Genomic DNA, 22,630 nt, shown 5'->3' with positions numbered 1-22,630 from the left:
CATTCGCTTTTCCCGGCCTGGTCTACGGCTCCTCTTGATAATCCCAGAAAAATTCGCATTTATTTGTCCCACTTCTAACAGTAGAGAGTGAAACATAAAATATGTGCAGCGCAATTGATGACTGTTTGAACTCAACTGGGTAGTTGTTGTTAGCTGGAGTTTTAGTCCTGTTTATGTATGTGTGTGTATGGTCAAAGCTGTGCAGCTATACACTCTGGCTACACGAGGCAACACTTTAACAAATCTATGTTCAGCGCGAGCTGCAGACATTCCTTGCATTTGGAATGTGACCTCCCTCTTTTATATCATGTCAAACACAGAGCCTGTGCGGGGGATTCTGTCCGATGCAAAATCAAACTAGAACGGGCACTCGGTAGAGCGCATACCTTCGCATATCACAAGATTGGGCATTGAATTATGAACATGTTGGCATTAGTTGCCAATTGGATAGAAATTGACCGTGCTATGGTAAAAAGAAGATTCTGACCTTTTCATGACCTTGACCTTTGACCCGATCGATCCCAAAATCGAATCAAATGGTCCCCGGATAATAACCAATCATCCCACTAAATTTCATGCAATTCGGTTTAAAACTTTTTTTGTTACGCGAATAACACGCATACAAATAAATAAATAAATACACGGCGATCAAAACATAACCTTCCGCATTTTCAAATCGAAGGTAAACATGTACTAGAGCAGGATTTTCTATAGTAAGAAGCTTTTTTTTAAACACGGTGTCAGAAGCAGGAGGCAACCTACGATTCCGCCAAGTGAAGCCCATGCGGAAGTGTCTCAAAACAATCATTCTCTCTTCTGACCAGCAGGGGCAACTCCTCTGGTTGTATAGAAGTTTAGGGCGACTGTGAGTCAGTGGTTAGCATGTCCGTCTTTCAATAAGGGGGTTGGCGGTTCAATCCTCGCCCTAGTCGATGTGTCCTTGAGCAAGACACTTAACCCTGAATCGCTCCCTGTAGCTGTGTCTATGGTAGATGAATGTAACATGATTTTAAGTCACTTTGGATAAAAGCGTCAGCAAATGAAAATGTAATGTCTATGAGAAAATAACCCACTTCTCTCTTGATTTACCTCAGTAATATTGTAAACATGAGTTTAAGGTCTCAATCTCTAGTTTCAAGAAAACAAAGAAACATTTTCCCCAGGGAAAAATTCTTCTCTGCATCTGACCCATCCTTAAATCCGTAAAGTGCAGTGGGCTGCAGATAAGCTGGGGGTTCAGTGTCTTGCTCAAGGACACTTCAACTAGCGGGGAGAGCGGGGATCGAACAGGGTACCTTGTGGTTACGGCTACAGCCGACCCAAGTCTTCTTCAATACAGCATGATGTTCATTTCCTAAATTATTGTCTATTTAGAGTCAAACACGATAAATGCTTTTGGAGTTATATCCAGAATATATATCCTGTATATGACTGATCGTCTGGTTCTTGATTATTATTTGTGCCTTCTGTATCTGTCTCCAAATCTTTTTTGTTGTTGTTTGTTTCAGAACTAGCCGTATCATGACGGCTCACACTGCATGGAAGGAGTGACCAGGAAAAGGAAGAAGTGTGAGAAAGAGATTGGCCAAATTTTTTCTTGTTTTTAGCTGATGGGTGAGACGGATGATGAGCGTACGGCGCAGGCCGGCGTTCTCTTTGAGAACTTTGTCCAGGCGTCTACCTGCAAAGGGTCTCTGCAGGCCTTCAGCATCCTCTGCAGGCAGCTGGACCTGGACCCTCTGGACTACAGCAACTTCTATGGCTCACTGAAAGCGGCCATCAGCAGCTGGAAGGTGAAGGCCCTGTGGACCAAACTGGACAAAAGAGCACAGCACAAGGTCTACAACCAGAATAAAGCATGCCAAGGCACCAGGGTAAGAGAGTCTACTCTGGAGTTTGAGGCTAATAATCGACATGGGGAACCTTAGCGCCTCAGATAATGGGAGGTTATATACGCCTGTCTGAGCCATTAGCAGCTAACTTAAGGCAGTAACTTAAAGGTGCCACGTTTGAGATGTGGCCATATGCTCTAAAGAATTAGGGGGCAACATTTTACCTCCAACAAAAAGATTTTCATTGCGTCCTCTTGCGGCAGCTCTGGGAGGCGTACCTTCTGTTCGCGGAGCTGGAGCAACCTGAGCTGGTGCCTGGAGGGGCTGCCCTGACTCCAATAATAAATAGAAGCAAAGTAATCTTAACTTTGAGAGACTGTATTTTGTAATTGGCTCACTCGGAGGCCTTGAATACAGGATTCAGTTCATGTGCAAGATATCTCATATTAGTTATTCTATGTAATGTGCTTATTCGTCTCATTGTCAGACCACGTGTGCCTAAGTATTATAAGCAACACGTTTCGCCTTTCGTATTGTTGGAATGACTTCATATCTGAAAGGGAACGATAAGAGCCCTGAGGGGAACGAGGCCAGAGAGTCCTGCACAGGGGAGATTAACCGAGATGGGTTTGGCTGATGGGCAGGCCAAAAATAACAGCGCAATTATTATCGCAGACATTTTTGTGGGAGAAAGCGCTATTTGGAGGAAGCTGGGTGGGCGCTCTGTTTTCTGTAATCTTGTGTTGTAGTTTGTCTGTGTATTTAGTTTCATTCACATGCTGTTTTACAAGTTAATTCTCCTCATCGCTGTCAATTGGCAAATGAGCACGTCAAACTGGAAATGAGCCGTTGTGCCCTTTGGGACTTTTGCAGAAGAAGCTTTTTTTCTTCTCGTTGTCACACAATGACGCCGTCTGCTGCTGGTCTGGTTACTATTCTAGACTGTCAGCATGTTCCACACTGTCTTATAATGCTATAACCTACATATATACACTCCCCTATCGCAATGTGTTGCTTTTACTTTATTATTTTGTGGTCAAAACAAAAGCAAACATTCTGGCAGCGGAACAACCTAAAAAAATAAAACATTGACATATAACCTTTAAAAAAATTGGCAGCAAACTTTTCCACATTCACTTTGAATTCATCTGCCATCATGTTTCTGCACACCCGACTAATAAAAGTCCAATATTCGCCCACACAGTCGGGGGATGATTTTCTTGATTTTGATTATATGAGCAATTTCCAACCAATGCAAGGAAACTGAGAAAAGCGTTTCAATCTCCATTTCCTGGAGGCTTTGTTTATACTTGTGCTTACATAAAGACGAGTGTAACCCATAGATATGCCCTGCTTAGGCTGTAGGTAACCGGCAAGAAGCCATAAACCAACCTGCACAAACTCGTATCTCATATTCTACCTTATTGTATTTGTACAAGCCTTGTAAATAAATAATTCAGGTATTACATGCATTATAAAGACCCAATGCTTAAATATCTTAGAAGAGATTTTGATTTGACTGCAAAATATTTACTAAAAATGAAGATATTCAGAAACATGTGAGCTATTTGTGATCGTCACTTGGTCGCACGTGCGGCAAGTTACACAAATTAAGAGGTGCCGTGACAACCTGATAGCCGTGATTACGGATGTATCTGTCGCTCACGACGGCCTCACTACAGCAAGTATGAAATAAACTTTTCTCTAACTATAACCATAACCACTACCATAAACTTAACCCAAACCTAACCTCACGCTTACCTTAAACCATGTCTTCATACTAAAATGTAATAACCCTACGTTATGGGGACGTGCAGTTTGAAGGCGAGTAAACGCCCAGTAACACAAACACACTCTTCATTCAGTGCCTGGTCATCGGTGGCGGCCCTTGCGGCCTGCGGGCGGCCATCGAGCTGGCCCTGTTGGGCTGTAAGGTGGTGGTGATTGAGAAGAGGGACACCTTCTCCAGGAACAACGTGCTCCACCTCTGGCCCTTCACCATCCACGACCTGCGGGGCCTCGGAGCCAAGAAGTTCTACGGCAAGTTTTGCGCCGGCACCATCGACCACATCAGTGAGTATAAATCCGTGTGGGCTGTTTCTTTCGCTTTGGTCCTTTTTATTAATATGTCTATCATGAAGAGAGAGTAGGGAAATTTACAGACTAAAATATTTTTGATTCTGCTTTCTTTTTTCTTCTGGTGCTCTGCGAATGAACAGAAATAGTTCCTTAGCTTAAATAGATTGGGGAAAAAACTTATTTAATCGTGGGGGCAGAATGCTTTTTTAAAGTCACTTGAACAACAAATGGGAGATTTCAATCAGTCGTAATGTATTGCTCTGTTTGATTTCTGTAACCATTGTGGAATTAACAAGCTAGCTAGCTTTCCAGCTGTCCACTAGTTAGTATTAGGTTGTTCAATTGTACTATTTTACTTTGGCTCTCTACGCTTCGTAACGTAAGGGAACCGCTCTGACCATCCTGCTACGTTTACTTGAATGGGAATATCTCATCTACACCCATTTCTAATCTTTGTAAATAACGGAACAAGTTTATAACTCCTGAATTTCTTTAAAGTAAGATTTATGGACCTAAAAAACAAAAGATTGAGAAACCCTGTATTTAAATGTCGCTGTTCTATCTGCATACACCCTGGAGACATGCATGTAGACTGTGTCAAAATGATCACTACAATGAGGATAAATATGACATTGTGTTGCCACAAAGCCAAAGCCGTCCTCACTAAAGTGCCTTTCATTTCTGTAACTTGCGAGAAGAGATTTTCCACCAGCCTAGTTTGCTGCAGTTTGTTTCTTCAGTCTCTATCTAGTTTCCATTGGTGTATCTTCCTCGCTAGCTTTAACAACAGTGTCAAGTATTAATATCTGCTCTCAATATCTAGCTCTACCGAGGGTACGTCTCATAACCCAAACTTACTCTCATCTAAAAGTGCAGCCATGTCTTCCACCAATAACTGCTGCTGACAAAGCACCTGTGATTAACAGGTGCTTAGCTAAGCATAGTTGACCTCTATAAACTCTGTGAAGTCCAACATGTGCCACATTCTAAAATTATATAGCTGACTTTATTTTGTATTCTGTTATTAGTGCAATGGGACATCATTGTACTGCCAGGATATTGCTGATCTTTGACATGTTCAGGGATCCCCTGGGGTTGGGTGATGTGTTAAAAATATTCCACTGTCAGCCCAACATTGGGCAATTTTGCACACAGATGTGTGATTCGTTTTACTGCTGTGCCACTTGCCCCTGCCTAACTGTGGCTCCCAGTCGCTCTTCGAAGGCAGATTAATATTTTATTATTATTATTTATTATTGAGGAAAATTCGCCTCCAAAAAAGCTATCGTTGATGTCCTCAGTTCGCCGCCAACAGCAAATGAATTTCAACACGAAGTTCTACACGGTGAGGAACACCGGAGACGAAGGTTGAACTATGTTCTTGACAAAGTTTGAATCGTGGAAGAACGTTATTTGAAACGTTTCAAGTTGATATGTCTCAAACAATTATAACATATCAATATACACAAACGGTCTTTAGAGCAACGTCTGCTTCAAAGTTGTATTATCTTGTCTGGGCCTATACACAATGTTTATTCTATCAGATAGATACAATTCGATTTTAATCTGGCTGTATATTGGCAAGAATCTGGCGAAAGGATATGTATCATGACACAGTTACAATTCAATATATTGCAAGGGACAACATTTAATTTCTTTTTAAATCTAGGGTCCTAATTTTGTAAAACAATGAATGAAGAACGCACCGCAATATATTCATAAGATCTCAGTCAAAAAGAAAATCACATTCCCTTTTTAAGTAAATAAATATAATCCAATTATTTAAGGAAAGAAATTCACTAAATAAAAATATAAACATATATTGTATATACAGACAAATAACAGGACCAATGCAGTATCAAAACATAATATCGTGAAACTCCACTATTAAAAAATATTCTTCCACCCCTATCAATGGTGTTATTAAGCTAACCATTTCCTGTATTTGAATCTACATCCTGGTCTATTTATAGCTTTGTGATGAGATTACAGGAGGTGGATAACAGCACCCACTGGCATATGGTGCAGTTTATAAATACCACTGACAGATCCATTGAATAAATTGATGCTCACCTCAAGCCCATTTTAAAAACACACAAATATGTTTTTGGATTATACATCATCCGCATGTGTAGCTTTTGTTGTTGTTGCGTGTCCACTCCAGGTATCCGCCACCTCCAGCTGATGCTACTGAAAGTGAGTCTGATTCTGGGAGTGGAAGTCCACGTCAACGTGGAGTTTGTCAAACTGGCGGAGCCACCGGCAGACCAGACTGACAGCAGTAAGTTTCCGTATGCTAAAGGTTCATGAGTGACACACAGGGACATATCTCAGCTGTACACGGAAATCTCTCTACTCACAAATTACACATGTTAAAGTAATCTAAATGTGTCCCCAAGAGGAGGCGTTTGCAGTGGCAGCATTTATAGCAAACTGCAATGCACGTCTATTGCTTGAGTCCACTGATGGATACATTTCAGTTCCACATTGAGTTTGGCTTTGAGTGTCCTATATATAGCGTGTGGGACTCTTTTGACTTTTAAACACACTAGGAAACACACCCGGGCCTTTCGTCTACAAAGGAGAACTGGGCAACAGACTGTAGCTGCTGTTTGGTATTTGGGAAATAAATGCATACATCTCATTTGGTCAGAAGACCACTATAATTCAATTCAATTCAATTCAGTTTATTTGTATAGTCCAATTTCACAAATTACAAATTTGTCTCGGAGTGCTTTACAATCTGTACACATAGACATCCCTGCCCCAAAACCTCACATCGGATCAGGAAAAACTCCCAAATAACCCTTCACGGGCAAGGGAAGAAACCTTCAGGAGAGCAACAGAGGAGGATCCCTCTCCAGGATGGACAGGTGCAATAGATGTAATGTGTACAGAAGGACAGATTTAGAGTTAAAATACATTCAATGAATATGACAGAGTGTATGAATAGTTCATAGAAGGCATATTCCACGATGGAGACCTCCACGCTCCATCAGGCAGATGGAGTTAGAGAGGAGGTGTGGGCGGAGTCTCAACAGTGGGCGGAGTCTCAACAGGGCAGTGGCGTAGTTGGTAGCAGGAATTCCACGACCCAGACCTCGATGATCCATCAGGCAGATAGGATCTATGCCGTCTCATAGGGTCCGACGACCCTATGAGACGTGAAGTCAAAAGGACTCCGGGGAGAAAGCAGAGTTAGTAATGTGAAAGCAGCGTAACACAATAGTGTCTCCTGTATGCTTTCCAGTCTTTAAAGATCTCAGCGTCGTTACTTTAGGTATTCACCTGCTCCCTTTTTAAATTACACTAATATCATGGTGTAAAAAAGTCCAAATTGGTTTGTCCCTCAGGTCTTGGGTGGCGAGCGGAAGTCCGGCCCCCCGGGCATCCCGTCGGCGACTTTGATTTAGACGTGGTGATCGGAGCGGACGGACGTAAAAACACACTGGACGGTGAGAATGAAAAAGGAAAACCAGAGCTCACAGGGTGCGTTTGCTTTTGACGTATCACCAACGCATTTCACAGACAGCCGGGGTGGTGTATGGGTCCAAAGACGCATTGGCTTTCACCCAGTTGACCACCGTTAGGGTCCTAGTGTGAAAACAAGCACTTCTGTTGCAGTTGTTTTGTCATGTGTCACTTTAGGCCTTTTACTAAACCTAACAACTTCAGGAAAACAAGAAAAACAATTACCCTCGAAAAGTAATCAAGAGTGAAGGTGTACGGCAACGTAATTTTTGTCGAAGACACGGTTGTGTGGGGTAAACTATGGTTGTTCGATATGGTTAAAAATGAGCCGTAAGAAAATGGTTTGTTTCTGACTCACTCAAATTCAATTCAGTTTATTTTATATTGCCCAATATTTGGTCAATTTGCAATTTGTAAATTGTGATAATTTGTGATAATGGGCTATACAAAATAAACAGAATTACGAATTTGCTTCAGCGGGCTTTACAATCCGTATACATACAACATCCCTGTCCCAGAACCTCACATCGGATCAGGAAAAACTCCCAAGAAATAGAAAAAAACCTTTCAGGGGGAAAAAAGTGAAGAAACCTTCAGGAGAGCAACAGAGGAGGATCCCTCTCCAGGATGGACAGAATCAATAGATGCCATGTGTACAGAAGGAACATTACAGAGTTACAACACATTCAATGAATATGACAGTGTATGAATAGTTTGTAGCCATCAGCAGGGCCATGACAGGAGGCCAGCTAAACTTGATGTGTAGACATACTGCAGCTAGGAGGCTCAGCAACTCTTTGAATATATTGTTTCTTGATGTTTGACTACTACATTCATATTGCTAAAACAACAGTTTTCCCTCTGCGTGGATCAGTGCTGAGGCTTTTCTTTTCCTCCCTGCAGGTTTCGGGCGCAAAGAGTTCCGAGGGAAGCTGGCCATCGCCATTACGGCTAACTTCGTCAACAGGAACACCACAGCTGAGGCCAAAGTGGAGGAGATCAGTGGCGTGGCCTTCATCTTCAACCAGAAGTTCTTTCTGGAACTCAAGGAGGAGACGGGTGAGTTAGACCAGCAACCTTTTTACTATAACGCCTTCTTACTTTCTCTGTCAAATTAACATTGAAGTGAAATGCTCCCGTTTTCAGGTATCGACTTGGAGAACATAGTTTACTACAAAGACCACACCCACTACTTCGTCATGACGGCAAAGAAGCTGAGTCTGCTGGACAAAGGCGTCATCATAAATGTGAGTTTACACATATAAGCGCAGCTGAATTAATTTTTAAACCTGATTTTGATGTTAGTCTTAGACTAAGACAAATGATAATAAAATAAACAACATTCTAGTCAAATATTTATTCTTTTCAAATCAACGCGACAGCTAACCTCTTTATTTTGTACAGTTAGGGTGGTGACGGGTGTTTTATCATCGCAATTAACAGTGTGTGGTTGTGGGTGTGGTTGTGTCAGGGAAGTGAGTGATGAGCCTCCATAGGGGATGATAATGAAATAGTGCTCTAATTAGCTGCTCTCTTGACACTTCTTCCTTGCCCCTCACACACACTCACAAATACTTTATTAGTCAGCAAGGGTTGCTGTCCTCTGGAGACAGATTAAACAAGGATATTATTATGGCATCAGGGTGCTGTGCCATACACACACACACATAGGTGATGAAGCTCTGCCTTGCTGTGCCCGTAGCGGTCTCCTTCTCATCTTACATCGGCCGTTAGCGCAGAGTGATATCTCACTGTGTCCGCATGAGGCCAAAGCCTCAGGGGCCTCATCATCCCCCATAAATAGCTCCACCAATAAAATGTTGTCACGTATGTTCCTCTTGCTTTTTCTTTTTTCTTGCTTCTCGAGAAATAATTCACTCATTTCATGCTAGTTCTCAGGAAGTTTTCGTTTCTAAAAAAAGCATATGGCAGTATTGATGCATCTGGCTTTGTCAGCATAACAAAACAACACAAGATAGTTATTTCAAAGGGCGATGGCATCACTCATGGGGTGGAACCAACCAGGCAGCTCCAATGCCCAAAGGCAAGCGTGAATGTGTCACTGAAAGCTTTTATAGATTCCAAAGGAGCAAATAGGTTGATGTAGAAAGCAGTCATGTAGTTTGTGTCACTGATCTCTGCCCTAACCCCCCTCCCCCTCGCCCCCCACATCTCAATACAGGACTATATAGAAACGGAGCGACTGCTGAGCCCCGGCAATGTGAACCAAGAGGCCTTGCTCTCGTACGCTCGCGAGGCGGCTGACTTCGGCACCAACTACCAGCTGCCGTCCCTGGACTACGCCATCAACCACTATGGGCAGGCGGACGTGGCCATGTTCGACTTTACCAGCATGTACGCCTCGGAGAACGCCGCCTTGATCCGGGAGAAACACGGACACCAGCTGCTGGTCTCGCTGGTGGGCGATAGTCTGCTTGAGGTACAAGGTGGCGGAGTTGGTCAATTCTTATGTGTGCGTGTGTGTGTGTGCGCACGCTGACATAGGTTCTCTGTTCACAGCCTTTCTGGCCCATGGGTACAGGTTGTGCTCGGGGTTTTCTTGCAGCCTTCGACAGTGCTTGGATGGTGAGGGGCTGGGTACAGGGCAGGAGCCCTCTGGAGATACTGGCTGAGAGGTGCGTGGGTCCATGTTCCACTTCCTGTACTTATTAGATGAGAAAGATGCCGTTTCCCTGGAATTCATGCGGATGAAAACACGCATCAAACCCTAATTATGCATGTTCCCCAAAAGAAAGGTTTTTGAGGACTCCTAGACCATTCAATATTGCACAATTTTCATGTCAAAATGACCACTTGTGTACAATAATCCAATCAATTATCAATTGGGCAGAATAGCATGAAATTTGCACAATGCTTGACATTAAGCTTTTCCAGCCACTTGCCCGGTAGGGGGTGCATCAGCAGACCCATGACAGGAGGCCGGCCCACCAGGCAGGAGGCATCAGACACAGCCAGGTCCAATGGACCCTATGAGACGTGAAGTCACAAAGACTGCGGGGAGGAAGGAGATAATACTGTGCGATGGAGGGATGAAAATGCATCCATAAGTGGAGAGAGAAGAGGAGAGAGGTGCTCAGTGTATCCTGTATCTGAACAACTATGAAAATGTAAAGAGAAAATTGGCTCATCATTCAATTCAATTCAGTTTATTTTGTATGGCCCATTATCACAAAATACAAATGTGGCTCAGAGGGCTTTACAATCTGTACACATATGGCATCCCTGTCCCAGGACCTCGCATTACAGAGTAACAACACATACAATGGATATGACAGAGTGTACCATATTCATGCTCCTCAGAGGTTGGACCGTATCTATTTTGGAAACTATTTAAACTCTGCACATGTTTTCCAGTTGTTACTTTGTGACTTTATATATTCTTTGTAATATACTTTTGCACTAAAACTACGAAGAGTGTCTGAAAATATTTCCTGTCACATGACTGAATAGCCTTGGTATCGCCCACTTGACATAGCTGGTGTAAAGGTGCAAGTGATGTCCATTTCCTGCTAACGGCCTTTATCCATAGTTTATGCTTCCACATGTTTGCCGTCTTTCTGTGTGGCGCTCAGGCGTGTGAAGCCACTGGGGTCTCATCTGCCCTGTCGTTTCCTCAGGGAGAGTGTGTACCGGCTGCTGCCTCAGACCACCACAGAGAACATCAGCAAAAACTTTGAACAGTACGCCATTGACCCCGCCACCCGCTACCCCAACCTCAACTCCAGCTGTGTTCGCCCACACCAGGTCAGTGTCAACACTCTGAGGCGGTTTTGGTGCTCAGCGACGGCAATTTTAGGTTGTAATGATCCGGTCTTATTTAAGTGATTTTAGGAATGACTTGTGCATGTTGAAACCTTGGATGTCGGGCACTTCTTTTTGCGATGACAAACTTGTGTGATTGTGGGGAATTTCGAGAATATACTACATGATCAAGTCTGAATGAAATGTTTTCTTTCCTATCTTCTCCCGTGTTTCTCTCCTCCTCCACTATCTGTCTTCCCTCAGGTGCGTCACCTGTTCATTGATGGCCAACAGGACTTGTGTCGCCTGGAGAGAGGACACGCACGGAGATCCGTCAACTTGTCCAGAACAGGTGTGGCATTGTTGGCAACAAACAAAGGCGTTCGCGCTGCAGTCTAAGCCCGCCCCCACCTTTTTTGTGGTCCAATAAAATCCAAAGGGCTCTATTTAAAGTACCTCCTGTAAAGTGTTGAGAATAGATAGATATATACTTTTATTAATCCCCAAGGGGAAATTAGTTCTCTGCATTTAACCCATCCTTAGTTATTAAGGAGAAGTGGGCTGCAGTGATGCGCCCGGGAAGCAACTGGGGGTTCAGTGCCTTGCTCAAGGACACTTCGACTTGCAACAACTAATGGGGAGAACCGGGATCGAACCGACAACCTTGGGGTTGCAGGACGACCCCCTTACCCCACTGAGCTACAGCCGCCCCAAAGAAGAATGAGAAGTGATCACGCTGCTGTAATAACAGACTATATATATGCATCAAATATCATTTTGTCTCATCTAAGTCCCAGGATGACTCACCCCATCCCAGACAATACAGCTGGATAGGGTCACACCCTAACATGTGGGTCAAATGCGGAGCCTCTCTCAGACATGTGCCGACCTGCTCGGCTCTGAACTAGTAGAGAGGTTTTTCTACCCGAGGGGAACGAGTCATTGTTTAGTCACAAGCGTAAGCAGCATTAAGGAAATTAAGACCACTTGGCGGCAGCAGAACGAGGCTATAAATACAACTATGACGTATAATCACCGCGTGTTATGATGTCATGGTTACGCGGTTTGGCAGGCAGCAGCTAACCTTACACAGCCAAAAATAACAATATATGCGATCTTGAAAGCTTTCACGATAAAATGTTCCACGACAATGATATGATCTGATATGATATTCCTTTATTCGTCCCACAGTGGGGAAATTTCAAGAATCCAAAAAATCACAGCAGCGGTGCACATCAGAGCATCAATGAAAATAAATATAAAACACAAAACTAAATACTAATACTAATACTAAATATACAGGGGGAAAATAAAGTAAAGTGCTGAGTATAGTAAAGTGCTGAGTTTGCCAGGTTCTCCAGCGATTTACTGGATGATAGATTTATAAGATAGATGTCTGGTAAAGTTGTTTTTTTCCATCCGTTTTCTTCTAAACCCAAAAGACCATATGCAGGTGCCGACTCCTTTTGGTGCTGTTGCCGCTGTAAAACGGCGGATGAATTGTTCTTAGCCTTGCAACACCCAAACACTAAATAACTCTCATACTATCCGCACGTTTTAGTTTTTAAAATTGGCATTTGTAAAGTCTAGAAGAGCCCCGCACGATTGATTTATTTACGGCTAAACAGGAAGTTAGCCAGCCTCCGGTGCATATCAAGAGTGGTAAATACGGCCCGACCCTTTTCCGATTCAACTTTATGATTATATTGGAGTGCTGCAAGTTTGTGATATATACTTGGAGGTGTTTTGAAATATTTTGTCAATCTACATCAGCGTGGGTAGACTAAATAAGAGAAATAACCCACCCCTAAATATTGCGCAAAATGGCACTAGAAAACATCAGCCTCCCAAAATGACCTGAAAGTTCCAGTTCACTCAACCCTGATGAAGTGATGATGTTATAATTAGCCAGTTTGTTCCCCAAGCTGAATGCGTTGGCGAGGTTCCTCTGCTTTAGGCTCGGTAGGCGATTCAAGTCTTTCAAGTCACTAGCTTTGTTTTGTCGATTCCTGGCACAGACTCGGAGGTGCGTCCCGGCCGGCTGCTGACCTGGTGTCAGAAGCAGACTCAGGGCTACAGAGGGGTGGACGTCGCCAACCTCACGTCCTCCTGGAGGAACGGCCTGGCCCTCTGCGCCCTCATCCACCACCAGAGGCCCGAGCTCATGTAAGCATGCAAGCGCAACAAGGAGCAGTGAGGGAACTGTGATTACCTCAACATGTATGGGAATGAGAGCCTCCATTTTTTTTCTTTCCACATTGGATGGCACTGTTATAGTGAACAAAAGACGTGTTTGAGTTCTCTGTACTTTTGGCCGTGGTTGTGCCGTTTCTACAGAGGTGCAGGACTTTTACACAGCAGTGAAGATCAAGGCCACAGAGAGTGAAGTGTTACAGATTTAGAGGGCTAAGCTTTATTTATTCCCCAAATCTCATTGAGATAAAGATCTCTTTATACACACACACAAAAGAACATTAATTAATTTGAAACAATTATCACACACACACACACACACAAGAACATTAATTAATTTGAAACAATTATCACGCACACACACTATAATTACAGTAATTAGTGTCTCTAACTTGTCTCTGTCCGGTAGCCAATGGAAAACCAGTCTACCCATGTTCAAAATCAGTATGAAGCACTTGTTGTGTTCTGAGGTCATGGTTATTAGCTCTGAACTAAATTACAGATAGTGAATATCTTCTTCAGCTTAGACATTGTGATCCCTTCTCAATGGGATAAGGGGGTCGTTCTGCTACCCCAAGGCCGTCGGTTCGATCCCCGCTCTCCCCATTAGTTGCAAGTCGAAGTGTCCTTGAGCAAGGCACTGAACCCCCAGTTGCTCCCCGGGCACATCACTGCAGCCCACTGCTCCTTAATAACTAAGGATGGGTTAAATGCAGAGAACACATTTCGTTGCATGTGTACCTGTGCAATGACAATAGATTGAATCAAATCCAATCCAATCAATATGGCTGACGGCTAATAGGTATTGCATTAGTCTGCAAGAGTAAAACCCTTTTTCTGCTTCCCCTTTTGACATAATTTGACGAATAAAAAAGACTATGGGTTTATTTGATTTTGATTTGTTGGATGCGCCACTTTTCATACTCATGTGATTTTGCTGACACTCCATCCAAGCAATTTGTGGTGAGTTTAACACCGCTGACCTACTTTATCCAGTTCGCTCGCACACAACCTGAGAAAGCAAATAAAAGTGTCCCGAGTGATCGGTTGGAGTGACATCACTTCTTCGTGGATGGACGCGTCTTCTTAAATGCTCCATCCAGACCAAGGCTGAGGTTACCTGTCACACAAAACAGACTCTAGGTGTGGGCTCTCAATCCTCTAGTCCGAGTCTTAAAAACAATCTCGGTCCCCAGAGAATGAACCCAGACCATTTGGGTGATCCTTCAGCTTTCCTACAAGACACTCCACTACATAAAGTAGATTTATATGAAGATTGCTAAATGTCAGAGGTCATTGTTTTGTAAGTCTCAAGTCTTTGCATACAAGTCTCAAGTCACATTCAAATGATGAAGTTAACCTTATCTCCTTCAGTGCGTTAGCACCATGAAGGCATCATGTATTGTATGATCATCACATCAGGAAGTCGCTCGGCAGGAAACTACTATTTAACTCTACATTGTTTAATCTTTAACTCTCCATCACTTCCTTGTCTTACTGGATGAACTGAGGGAACCAACTGGATCATAAATACCGTTTGCGATGGGAGCTCTAACCTCTCCTCGCTCTCCCTCAGCGACTACGACTCTCTGAACGAGGAGGACGTGGCGGGGAACAACCAGCTGGCGTTTGACCTGGCCGAGCGGGAGTTTGGCATCCAGCCGGTGACGAGGGGGAAGGAGATGGCCGCCGAGGCCGAGCCGGACAAGCTGCTGATGGTCCTCTACCTTTCCAAGTTCTTCGAGGCCTTCAGGAACTCCCCAGGAAACAAGAATGGTCAGGCTCCTTCCTGCTTCTGTCACAGACGACCAAAAAAACAACGAAGCTCTTAAAGAGCCAGTTCACCCTCAAATAAAAAAAAGTGTCCGTTTGTCAATCTGGATTGTTACAGGTATTAGGCCGTAATTTAAAAATATGGATTTTCGATTTAGGGAATATACTCTATACTGAGTGTTATCATGTGAAACATAAGGGATTAAATGAGGAGTTAAACAGTAGTGTAAATGATAATGTAAGTCTAAAACTGAATGGAAAATACTGATGAGGCAGTGACTGTTAATAGGGAAATGTAATAATCATGCGGAGTGAATGATCATGTGTTTTCTCACCTGGAACGGTTCCATTAGAGGTTATTATTTTTCAGTAGTAAAATGTAGTGAAGACTACAGACTGTAGAATGACTGTAGAAGCTATGAATAGCTTCCAAAACGATCATAGAATCTCTATCTGACTTCCTAACCTTGCTTTGACAAAAGGAAACTACGCACCAGAATATGAGAAAAGGATTCATCAAATCAGGTCTGAGTCCTCTATACAGCGCACGGGGAGATCAGACAGAAAAGGCAATCTTGTGCAATAACAAAAAGAGTCTGTGTCCAGTACATTCGGTCTCTGGGACTACTTTATGCCCAGCTAGAGTTGCACGTTGCACAACTGTGGTCAGCTTCAGTCCATGCCAGAGAAATGACCGGTATGTCTGCAGAAACCATATCCAGTTGCTTGCCGTGACTCCAGAGGCCCTCAGCTGGTCACGCCTGCGCTGTGAGCTCCCCCAGCCTCCCATGTCGCCCACACTACTGTCAACACGCACACCTCAGAGACTCCTTCAGTAAACCAATTTCACAGTCCATTTGGTGGACCCCCCCCAAACCCCCTCGCTCATTGTACTGGCAGCCTTAGCTATAGGCTGCCAGTACAATGCGAGAATTAAAAATATAAAGAAAGAAAGAAAAGACAGACATAAGTAGAAAATACACAGTAAATTAATAGGCAGTCATCAATCGCTCTTTACAATTTTTTATCAATTCTTTTCACGTCAGCTGGGAACATTACTCTTTTACTCTTAATCTTTTTTTAATACAATAGGGGTGGATAGTTTTGTTTGGGGTTTTTCTTTTCACAGAAACTAACTGTGAGAAACGTTTAATATGCTTATGAAACAGTCTCAGTCTCTGATCGATCCAGCCCCGTTGGAGGTATGGGAGGCACGTAGCAGACTCTCTGAAGGGAGTCTGGCACTCGGAAACACTCACGCTTTTGTCCACAAAGTGAAGATTTTTTCATTGCAGTTGTTTAAATGGCTTGGAGTTTTGGTGGAGCACTTGGTGACAGCTGATAAGAAGGTGGCTGTGAAAATAGAAAACGAAGGTCATGCTAAGGAATTTCAACGTGAATTGTACTTTTAAAATATTTTTTTCTAAATCTTGACACTGTCCATTTGCTTGAAAATGGATGGAGCCTGGTCTTTTAATTTCTAATGGATCCTTGTTTGTATTCCAGGTTTGAGAGAACCCGATGAGAACAGCGAGGGGCCTCCAGCTAAGACCCAACACAAACCGCTGAACCCGCCTCAGCCCAAGAAGAGGACACCCAGGGTGAAGACAAATAGCGTCACACTTCTGCATTCTGAACCAGCATGAAGGGGTCAATCTCTTCCCCACAGAACCCTGTTTACGGGTCTTTGGAATGTTGATTAGATAAGCTAAAGCTAAGATAGGAATCAAGGCATGGATTTTTAGTGATCTTGTTATCTAATCTCTAGTCTGTTGATTAGAGGGACTCTGGATGCCGGCTCACATAAACGGGTCGCAAATTTGGGGGGGTGGGGGGAGTCCAGGTCCAGGTGAAGGGTTGTTACAATTCAACGTTCATTGTCCCGTCTGCTCTCACAGGATGACATCACGCCGGAGGACGATTCCATCAACAAGAGGCAGCGAAAGGGCAACCACTATCTCACAGAGGTGGGTTCACCAGTCCCTTGTTGCGTTCCCCAGCCTGTGGCTCCCAGTTGATCCCACTTCTCCTTCCTCCCCCCCTCTGTAATCCACCCAGTTGTCCTGTCACAGTGCGCTCCCTGCTGGCGAGGACGGGGAGCTGCGGGAGAACAAGGTGCGCTCCATGGCAACGCAGCTGCTCGCCAAATTTGAGGAGAACTCCTCAACTGGGAAGATGCTCAGCAAGGTGAGAGGCGGGCCGAACCAGAAGGGACTGGTTTATGTATTTATTTTCGGTTTTTTTCAGCCATATTGGAAGAATTCACTCATTACAGCTGACAAGCTGGCTTTAGTATGGAAGCCAAGAAAGGCCTTCATATTTTGATCTTTAAAGCTACTTAATGACATTGAAAAACTCTTTATCCATCTAAATGTACGAATTTTAATTTATTTGATGTATTTAGTTAGCTGGAATATACGGACTAATGAGAATGTTTCATGTATTTTTAGAAAATTTAATACATTTAATTTAATTTGATAATAATTTAACATATAAACTAATATATATGCATATAATCTCATCAAGGCCATAATGTTAATGGAGATCTGCTTGTCGTCAGTAGTTTGACTTTAAGTGAATCATTACATTTTAACTAAGTTTTATTTAACGTACATTTGTTTTATTTATAAATAGCAATATAAAATATAGCCCAATATAGAATATGGCAATGCTATAAAGTTAATGGCATGTCAATTTCAACATTGAGTATTTAGCAGTTAACCATCACAGTTAAATATATGTTTATTTATGACTTTCGAAATTATTATGGCTACTATTTGTTTCCATACTTCCATTATAGGGTAGATGTAATAAAAGATGCTGTAGCACACTGCTTCCAGGTGTGTCTGTCGCTATCGCTTTCTTGTCAATAAATCATTGAGAATCAAACAAAAAAGCAATAATTTTATAAATAATTGGAAACCATGCTGAAATAGGGATCGCACTCCAAATCGGGCCTGATTTTGGGTGTCAAAAACTAAACAAAAATCGACTTCTACTCCGGTGCTAGTAATGTTAAGGTTAGTGCGCTGCCTTCACCGTAATGTAACTTTTACCTCCTCATCACTGCCAAACTATCGACTGCTATTCTTGTGCCAACTTTGCTTCCTTTCCCATCATTCCTTCCTTCCTTTCCTCTTCACCTCGCGTCAGTCTGATGAGGACCTATACAATCTCTCCTCTCCTCCTCTCTCTGGGGAGGAGGAGGAAGAGGAACCAGAAGAGAGGGACAACCCACGTTTTGCAAAGCCCAAGAACATCCCCCCTCCTCCTCCTCTGCCTCCCCCATGCCCCAAGTGGCAGGTATGCTCCCCTCCCCTCCTCCAATCAAGCCCAAAAGCTTTTCTGAAAGGAGCCATGTGCGCCATCTCAATATGTAACATGTGTGTGGAAACTATAATCCCGTACCCCCCTCGTCTCTACTTCCTGTTTCCAGCCCTCCGTCTACCTCCGGCTGCTAGAGAACCCCGGTGCTGTGGCTCAGCAGGCTGCTTTCCCCCACTCCCCCAACAAACCCTCTCGCCCTTCCGGTCGCTCTCCTTCCCCCATGCGGCTTAAAAGTGTGTTAAGTCCCCCTCGCACACCGAACCCTAACTACCCAAAACGCACCTCTCCCGACCTGACGGCCGGCCGCGTCTCTGCTTCGGACAGTGAGCGTTCCTCCGAGAGCTTGAAGCAGCAGGTGACTGTCAAATCTCTGGACAATATTCCTAATTAACCTTCTTTCTTCTATTTTTCCTTCCTGTCTAAGTTTTATAACGCCACCCACTGTCTGTGCAGAGCAAAGCCCAGAAACTCTCCACTAAAGAATACTCTGCTCGGAGTATAAAAGAGCGAGCGGTCCTCCTCTCCTCCCTGTTTCCCGGGTCCAGCAGACCTCCTGCTCCTCTGCCTGAATCTCAGGTCGTGTATTGCGACCACTTTGCGTTACGGTTGACAGACTGCTGCATGTTCGACGCAATGCATGATGGTTCGGCGTTTAACACTGAAAGCACAGTCGTGTTCCTTTTACAATCAATCCTCTGTTCAGTTTCCTTTGGAAGGGGCTGAAAAATTAACACAAATTTATGATCTTCATGATATCTTATTCAATTTGAGTCACTTTTTCCCCCCGAAGGAGTACAAAGAAATATAGAAGCACATGGAAACACTTTTACAGAGTTTAATAACAAACCATGTATGCCGTGCACATTTATGCAGTGAGCAACATGAGCAATTAACCCCTCGGCTCATATTGAGCCTCGATTTGAAACTATAAACTAACTGATTCCAAATATCACTGACTTTCCCTGTGTGAAATTCACGTCACCTTTTAATTTGATGTGGCCAAGTGACTTCCTCTTTACTTTCATCCTTTTTGTTCTACTCAGTCACACATTTCTGTTTGACCTTTTGTAGGTGAGACTTTCTACCTCTCCACCACTTTCCTTGTCCCCAACTCCTCCTCCTGCCTTTCTAACCAAGAGCTCCATCGTCCACCCGGTCCCTGACCCCACTGCCCAGGCCAGTTTCTCCTCTGTCCCCCTTTACACTGCTGGACACCAGGACAAGACACAGAAAGACCCCTCTGCTCCCTCTATTGTTGATCCCTCCACATTCAACAGGACAACTGGCTTTGTCGAGAGCCAGGAGAACTCCTCTCCCGTCTCTGACATTAATTGTGAAAATGAACACCGCGGGTCATCTCCTCGTGCACTTTCTGTACCGCACAAGAAAAGCTATGAGAGGGTCCATGAGGGTTCTCTACAAAGGGGGCAGGAGAAGGTCCCCAAAAGCGCTCGGGAAATGTTTGAGAAAATAGTCATCAACAATCACATGGAGGTAACGGTTTCCTTATTTGTATCGTAGAAAAGCGGGAAGTGTCATCCTTAAGTGGCGTTACTGAAGTATGGAAGTTACTCGACAAACAAGTCGACATTTGGGTTGCGATGTCGGTTTACATGAATACATGAAGTTGCATAACGACTTACGGTTTGGGTTAAAATAACTACGGGGGTGGCGATGCTTCAGTGAGGAAGTCACGGAACAAATAAGTCGACATTTATACGTGCCGTTACTTGAGGACTGAAGTTAAGTGACATTTAATTCAACTTTTGGGTTGAAATAACAAGTTCCCTTTTCATTTAAGTGCTGTTACTTAATTGCAGACCATTGGTGACAAATAAGACAACGTTGACGTCTGGTTTCACACGGGAAACTTTTTGAAATACGTCACCTGTCCCATCTCATAATCTTCTGGATTACATACAAATTGATAATGTGGGTTAAATGCAAACTAAAGTGAATCACTTTTAGTCTGTATATATACAAACATGTACAACAGCGGCCTGTTTGGACATATCTTTCTTGTATTTACATATTTCTGATTAGCAAACTTAGGAACAATTGGAAACTGTATATTTATAGGGGTAGAGAGGAAGAACACGGGTTCCTAAACATTCTTGGCATTCTCCTTTCATAAGACACATGTGAACTGATCTTCATTCATGTGTTCATTCAGTGCAATGGGAGCTGCGCTCTTGAGAACCCTGGAAGAATCACTCAAAAGTCGATTGTCCGCTCTGAGAGTTGTCCGACTGGAGCTGCTAGTTATATTAAGGAGGTACTGGCCGACGCCTCGGTTTACTTCCATGAATTTAAATGCATTTTTGTCCGTCTTCTTTCTAACTTCTGTCTGGTTTCCTATTCCTCCTTCTTCTTCCCCTCCCTCCCAACCGACCCTCTGCTCCCTGTGTTTCCACGGCGATAAACGTTAGCGTACAGTCGGAAAGGTATCATCCGCCATAGATGCTAAGGCTCAGAAATTAGCCGTCCTGTATGAGACGGACCACAGGCCCAATGCCACACCGGTAAGATGCATGGGGATGCTGCCGAGACCAATCTAACGCAGAGTTCCTTGTTGTTCCTTTTTTAATGGAAGATAGGACAGTTTAGATGTTAAACTAGCAGCGGGATTTTACTATCATGTACATTTTGTAAGTTTTAAAAAGTTGATTTGAAAATGAAAATGTAAAAAAAGACAAAAGGCAGATAATGTGCCTATTTCATCTCACGTTCCCTGGCCACAGAGAGCTCCTCAGGCTCAAAGGGTTCAGAAACGCTTCAGTGGACTGACTGCGTTTGCATATTGACATTTTATTTACTTCTGCATGCAGTTATTTCTCACTTTAAGGCTTGAATATTACTCACTGCTTTGCCTAACGAGATGGTTAGCTACAGTGTCGCTAGAAGAGGTTAGATGGTGATGAACAGTGCATGCATAGATATATACAGGACTGTCTCAGAAAATTAGAATATTGTGATGAAGTTCTTTATTTTCTGTAATGCAATTTAAAAAACAAAAATGTCATGCATTCTGGATTCATTACAAATCAACTGAAATATTGCAAGCCTTTTATTCTTTTAATATTGCTGATTATGGCTTACAGCTTAAGAAAACTCAAATATCCTATCTCTAAATATTAGAATATCATGAAAAAGTATACTAGTAGGGTATTAAACAAATCACTTGAATTGTCTAATTAACTCGAAACACCTGCAAGGGTTTCCTGAGCCTTGACAAACACTCAGCTGTTATAAATCTTTTTTTTTACTTGGTCTGAGGAAATATTAAAATTTTATGAGATAGGATTTTAGAGTTTTCTTAAGCTGTAAGCCATAATCAGCAATATTAAAAGAATAAAAGGCTTGCAATATTTCAGTTGATTTGTAATGAATCCAGAATGCATGACATTTTTGTTTTTTTAATTGCATTACAGAAAATAAAGAACATTATCACAATATTCTAATTTTCTGAGACAGTCCTGTATATATATATATATGTGTTTATGTATATGCATGCATACATCACTGTTCATCACCATCTAACCTCTTCTAGCGACACTGTAGCTAACAAGTATATATGTATACGTGTATGTGTATATATATATTTGTATATATGTGTATGTGTATATATGTATGTATATATATGTGTGTATATATATATGGATGTGTATGTGTATATATATGGATGTGTATGTGTATATATATGGATGTGTATGTGTATGTACAGGACTGTCTCAGAAAATTAGAATATTGTGATAAAGTTCTTTATTTTCTGTAATGCAATTAAAAAAACAAAAATGTCATGCATTTTGGATTCATTACAAATCAACTGAAATATTGCAAGCCTTTTATTCTTTTAATATTGCTGATTATGGCTTACAGCTTAAGAAAACTCTAAAATCCTATCTCATAAAATTTTAATATTTCCTCAGACCAAGTAAAAAAAAAGATTTATAACAGCTGAGTGTTTGTCAAGACTCAGGAAACCCTTGCAGGTGTTTCGAGTTAATTAGACAATTCAAGTGATTTGTTTAATACCCTACTAGTATACTTTTTCATGATATTCTAATATTTAGAGATAGGATATTTGAGTTTTCTTAAGCTGTAAGCCATAATCAGCAATATTAAAAGAATAAAAGGCTTGCAATATTTCAGTTGATTTGTAATGAATCCAGAATGCATGACATTTTTGTTTT

The 22,630-nt window shown here is 42.6% G+C and overlaps 1 protein-coding gene across 12 annotated transcripts in view; it reads left to right on the top strand.

The window, feature by feature from the left end:
• Window positions 1-22,630, top strand: part of mical2b (microtubule associated monooxygenase, calponin and LIM domain containing 2b) — a 53,270-nt gene that overhangs the window by 11,828 nt on the left and 18,812 nt on the right. For 3 of the 12 annotated variants that reach the window (XM_056416592.1, XM_056416591.1, XM_056416598.1), the window contains exons 2-22: window positions 1,509-1,874; window positions 3,698-3,905; window positions 6,076-6,192; window positions 7,265-7,366; window positions 8,286-8,441; window positions 8,529-8,629; window positions 9,565-9,822; window positions 9,903-10,018; window positions 11,021-11,147; window positions 11,409-11,496; window positions 13,163-13,310; window positions 14,914-15,113; window positions 16,617-16,711; window positions 17,009-17,077; window positions 17,169-17,297; window positions 18,264-18,413; window positions 18,547-18,792; window positions 18,891-19,013; window positions 19,509-19,931; window positions 20,611-20,712; window positions 20,867-20,959. In XM_056416592.1, coding sequence (XP_056272567.1) covers window positions 1,611-1,874; window positions 3,698-3,905; window positions 6,076-6,192; window positions 7,265-7,366; window positions 8,286-8,441; window positions 8,529-8,629; window positions 9,565-9,822; window positions 9,903-10,018; window positions 11,021-11,147; window positions 11,409-11,496; window positions 13,163-13,310; window positions 14,914-15,113; window positions 16,617-16,711; window positions 17,009-17,077; window positions 17,169-17,297; window positions 18,264-18,413; window positions 18,547-18,792; window positions 18,891-19,013; window positions 19,509-19,931; window positions 20,611-20,712; window positions 20,867-20,959 — 3,315 coding nt within the window. In that variant the 5' untranslated portion in view covers window positions 1,509-1,610. Of the gene's footprint in view, window positions 1-1,508; window positions 1,875-3,697; window positions 3,906-6,075; window positions 6,193-7,264; window positions 7,401-8,285; window positions 8,442-8,528; window positions 8,630-9,564; window positions 9,823-9,902; window positions 10,019-10,277; window positions 10,506-11,020; window positions 11,148-11,408; window positions 11,497-13,162; window positions 13,311-14,913; window positions 15,114-16,616; window positions 16,712-17,008; window positions 17,078-17,168; window positions 17,298-18,263; window positions 18,414-18,546; window positions 18,793-18,890; window positions 19,014-19,508; window positions 19,932-20,610; window positions 20,713-20,866; window positions 20,960-22,630 lie in introns of those variants that run through there. The other 9 variants (XR_008832031.1, XM_056416593.1, XM_056416594.1 and 6 more) reach the window with 9 other exon arrangements.

The sequence above is a fragment of the Pseudoliparis swirei genome, chromosome 6, assembly GCF_029220125.1.
Source record: "Pseudoliparis swirei isolate HS2019 ecotype Mariana Trench chromosome 6, NWPU_hadal_v1, whole genome shotgun sequence".
NCBI classification, from domain to species: domain Eukaryota; kingdom Metazoa; phylum Chordata; class Actinopteri; order Perciformes; family Liparidae; genus Pseudoliparis; species Pseudoliparis swirei.
This window is presented reverse-complemented; position numbering and strand designations above follow the sequence as displayed.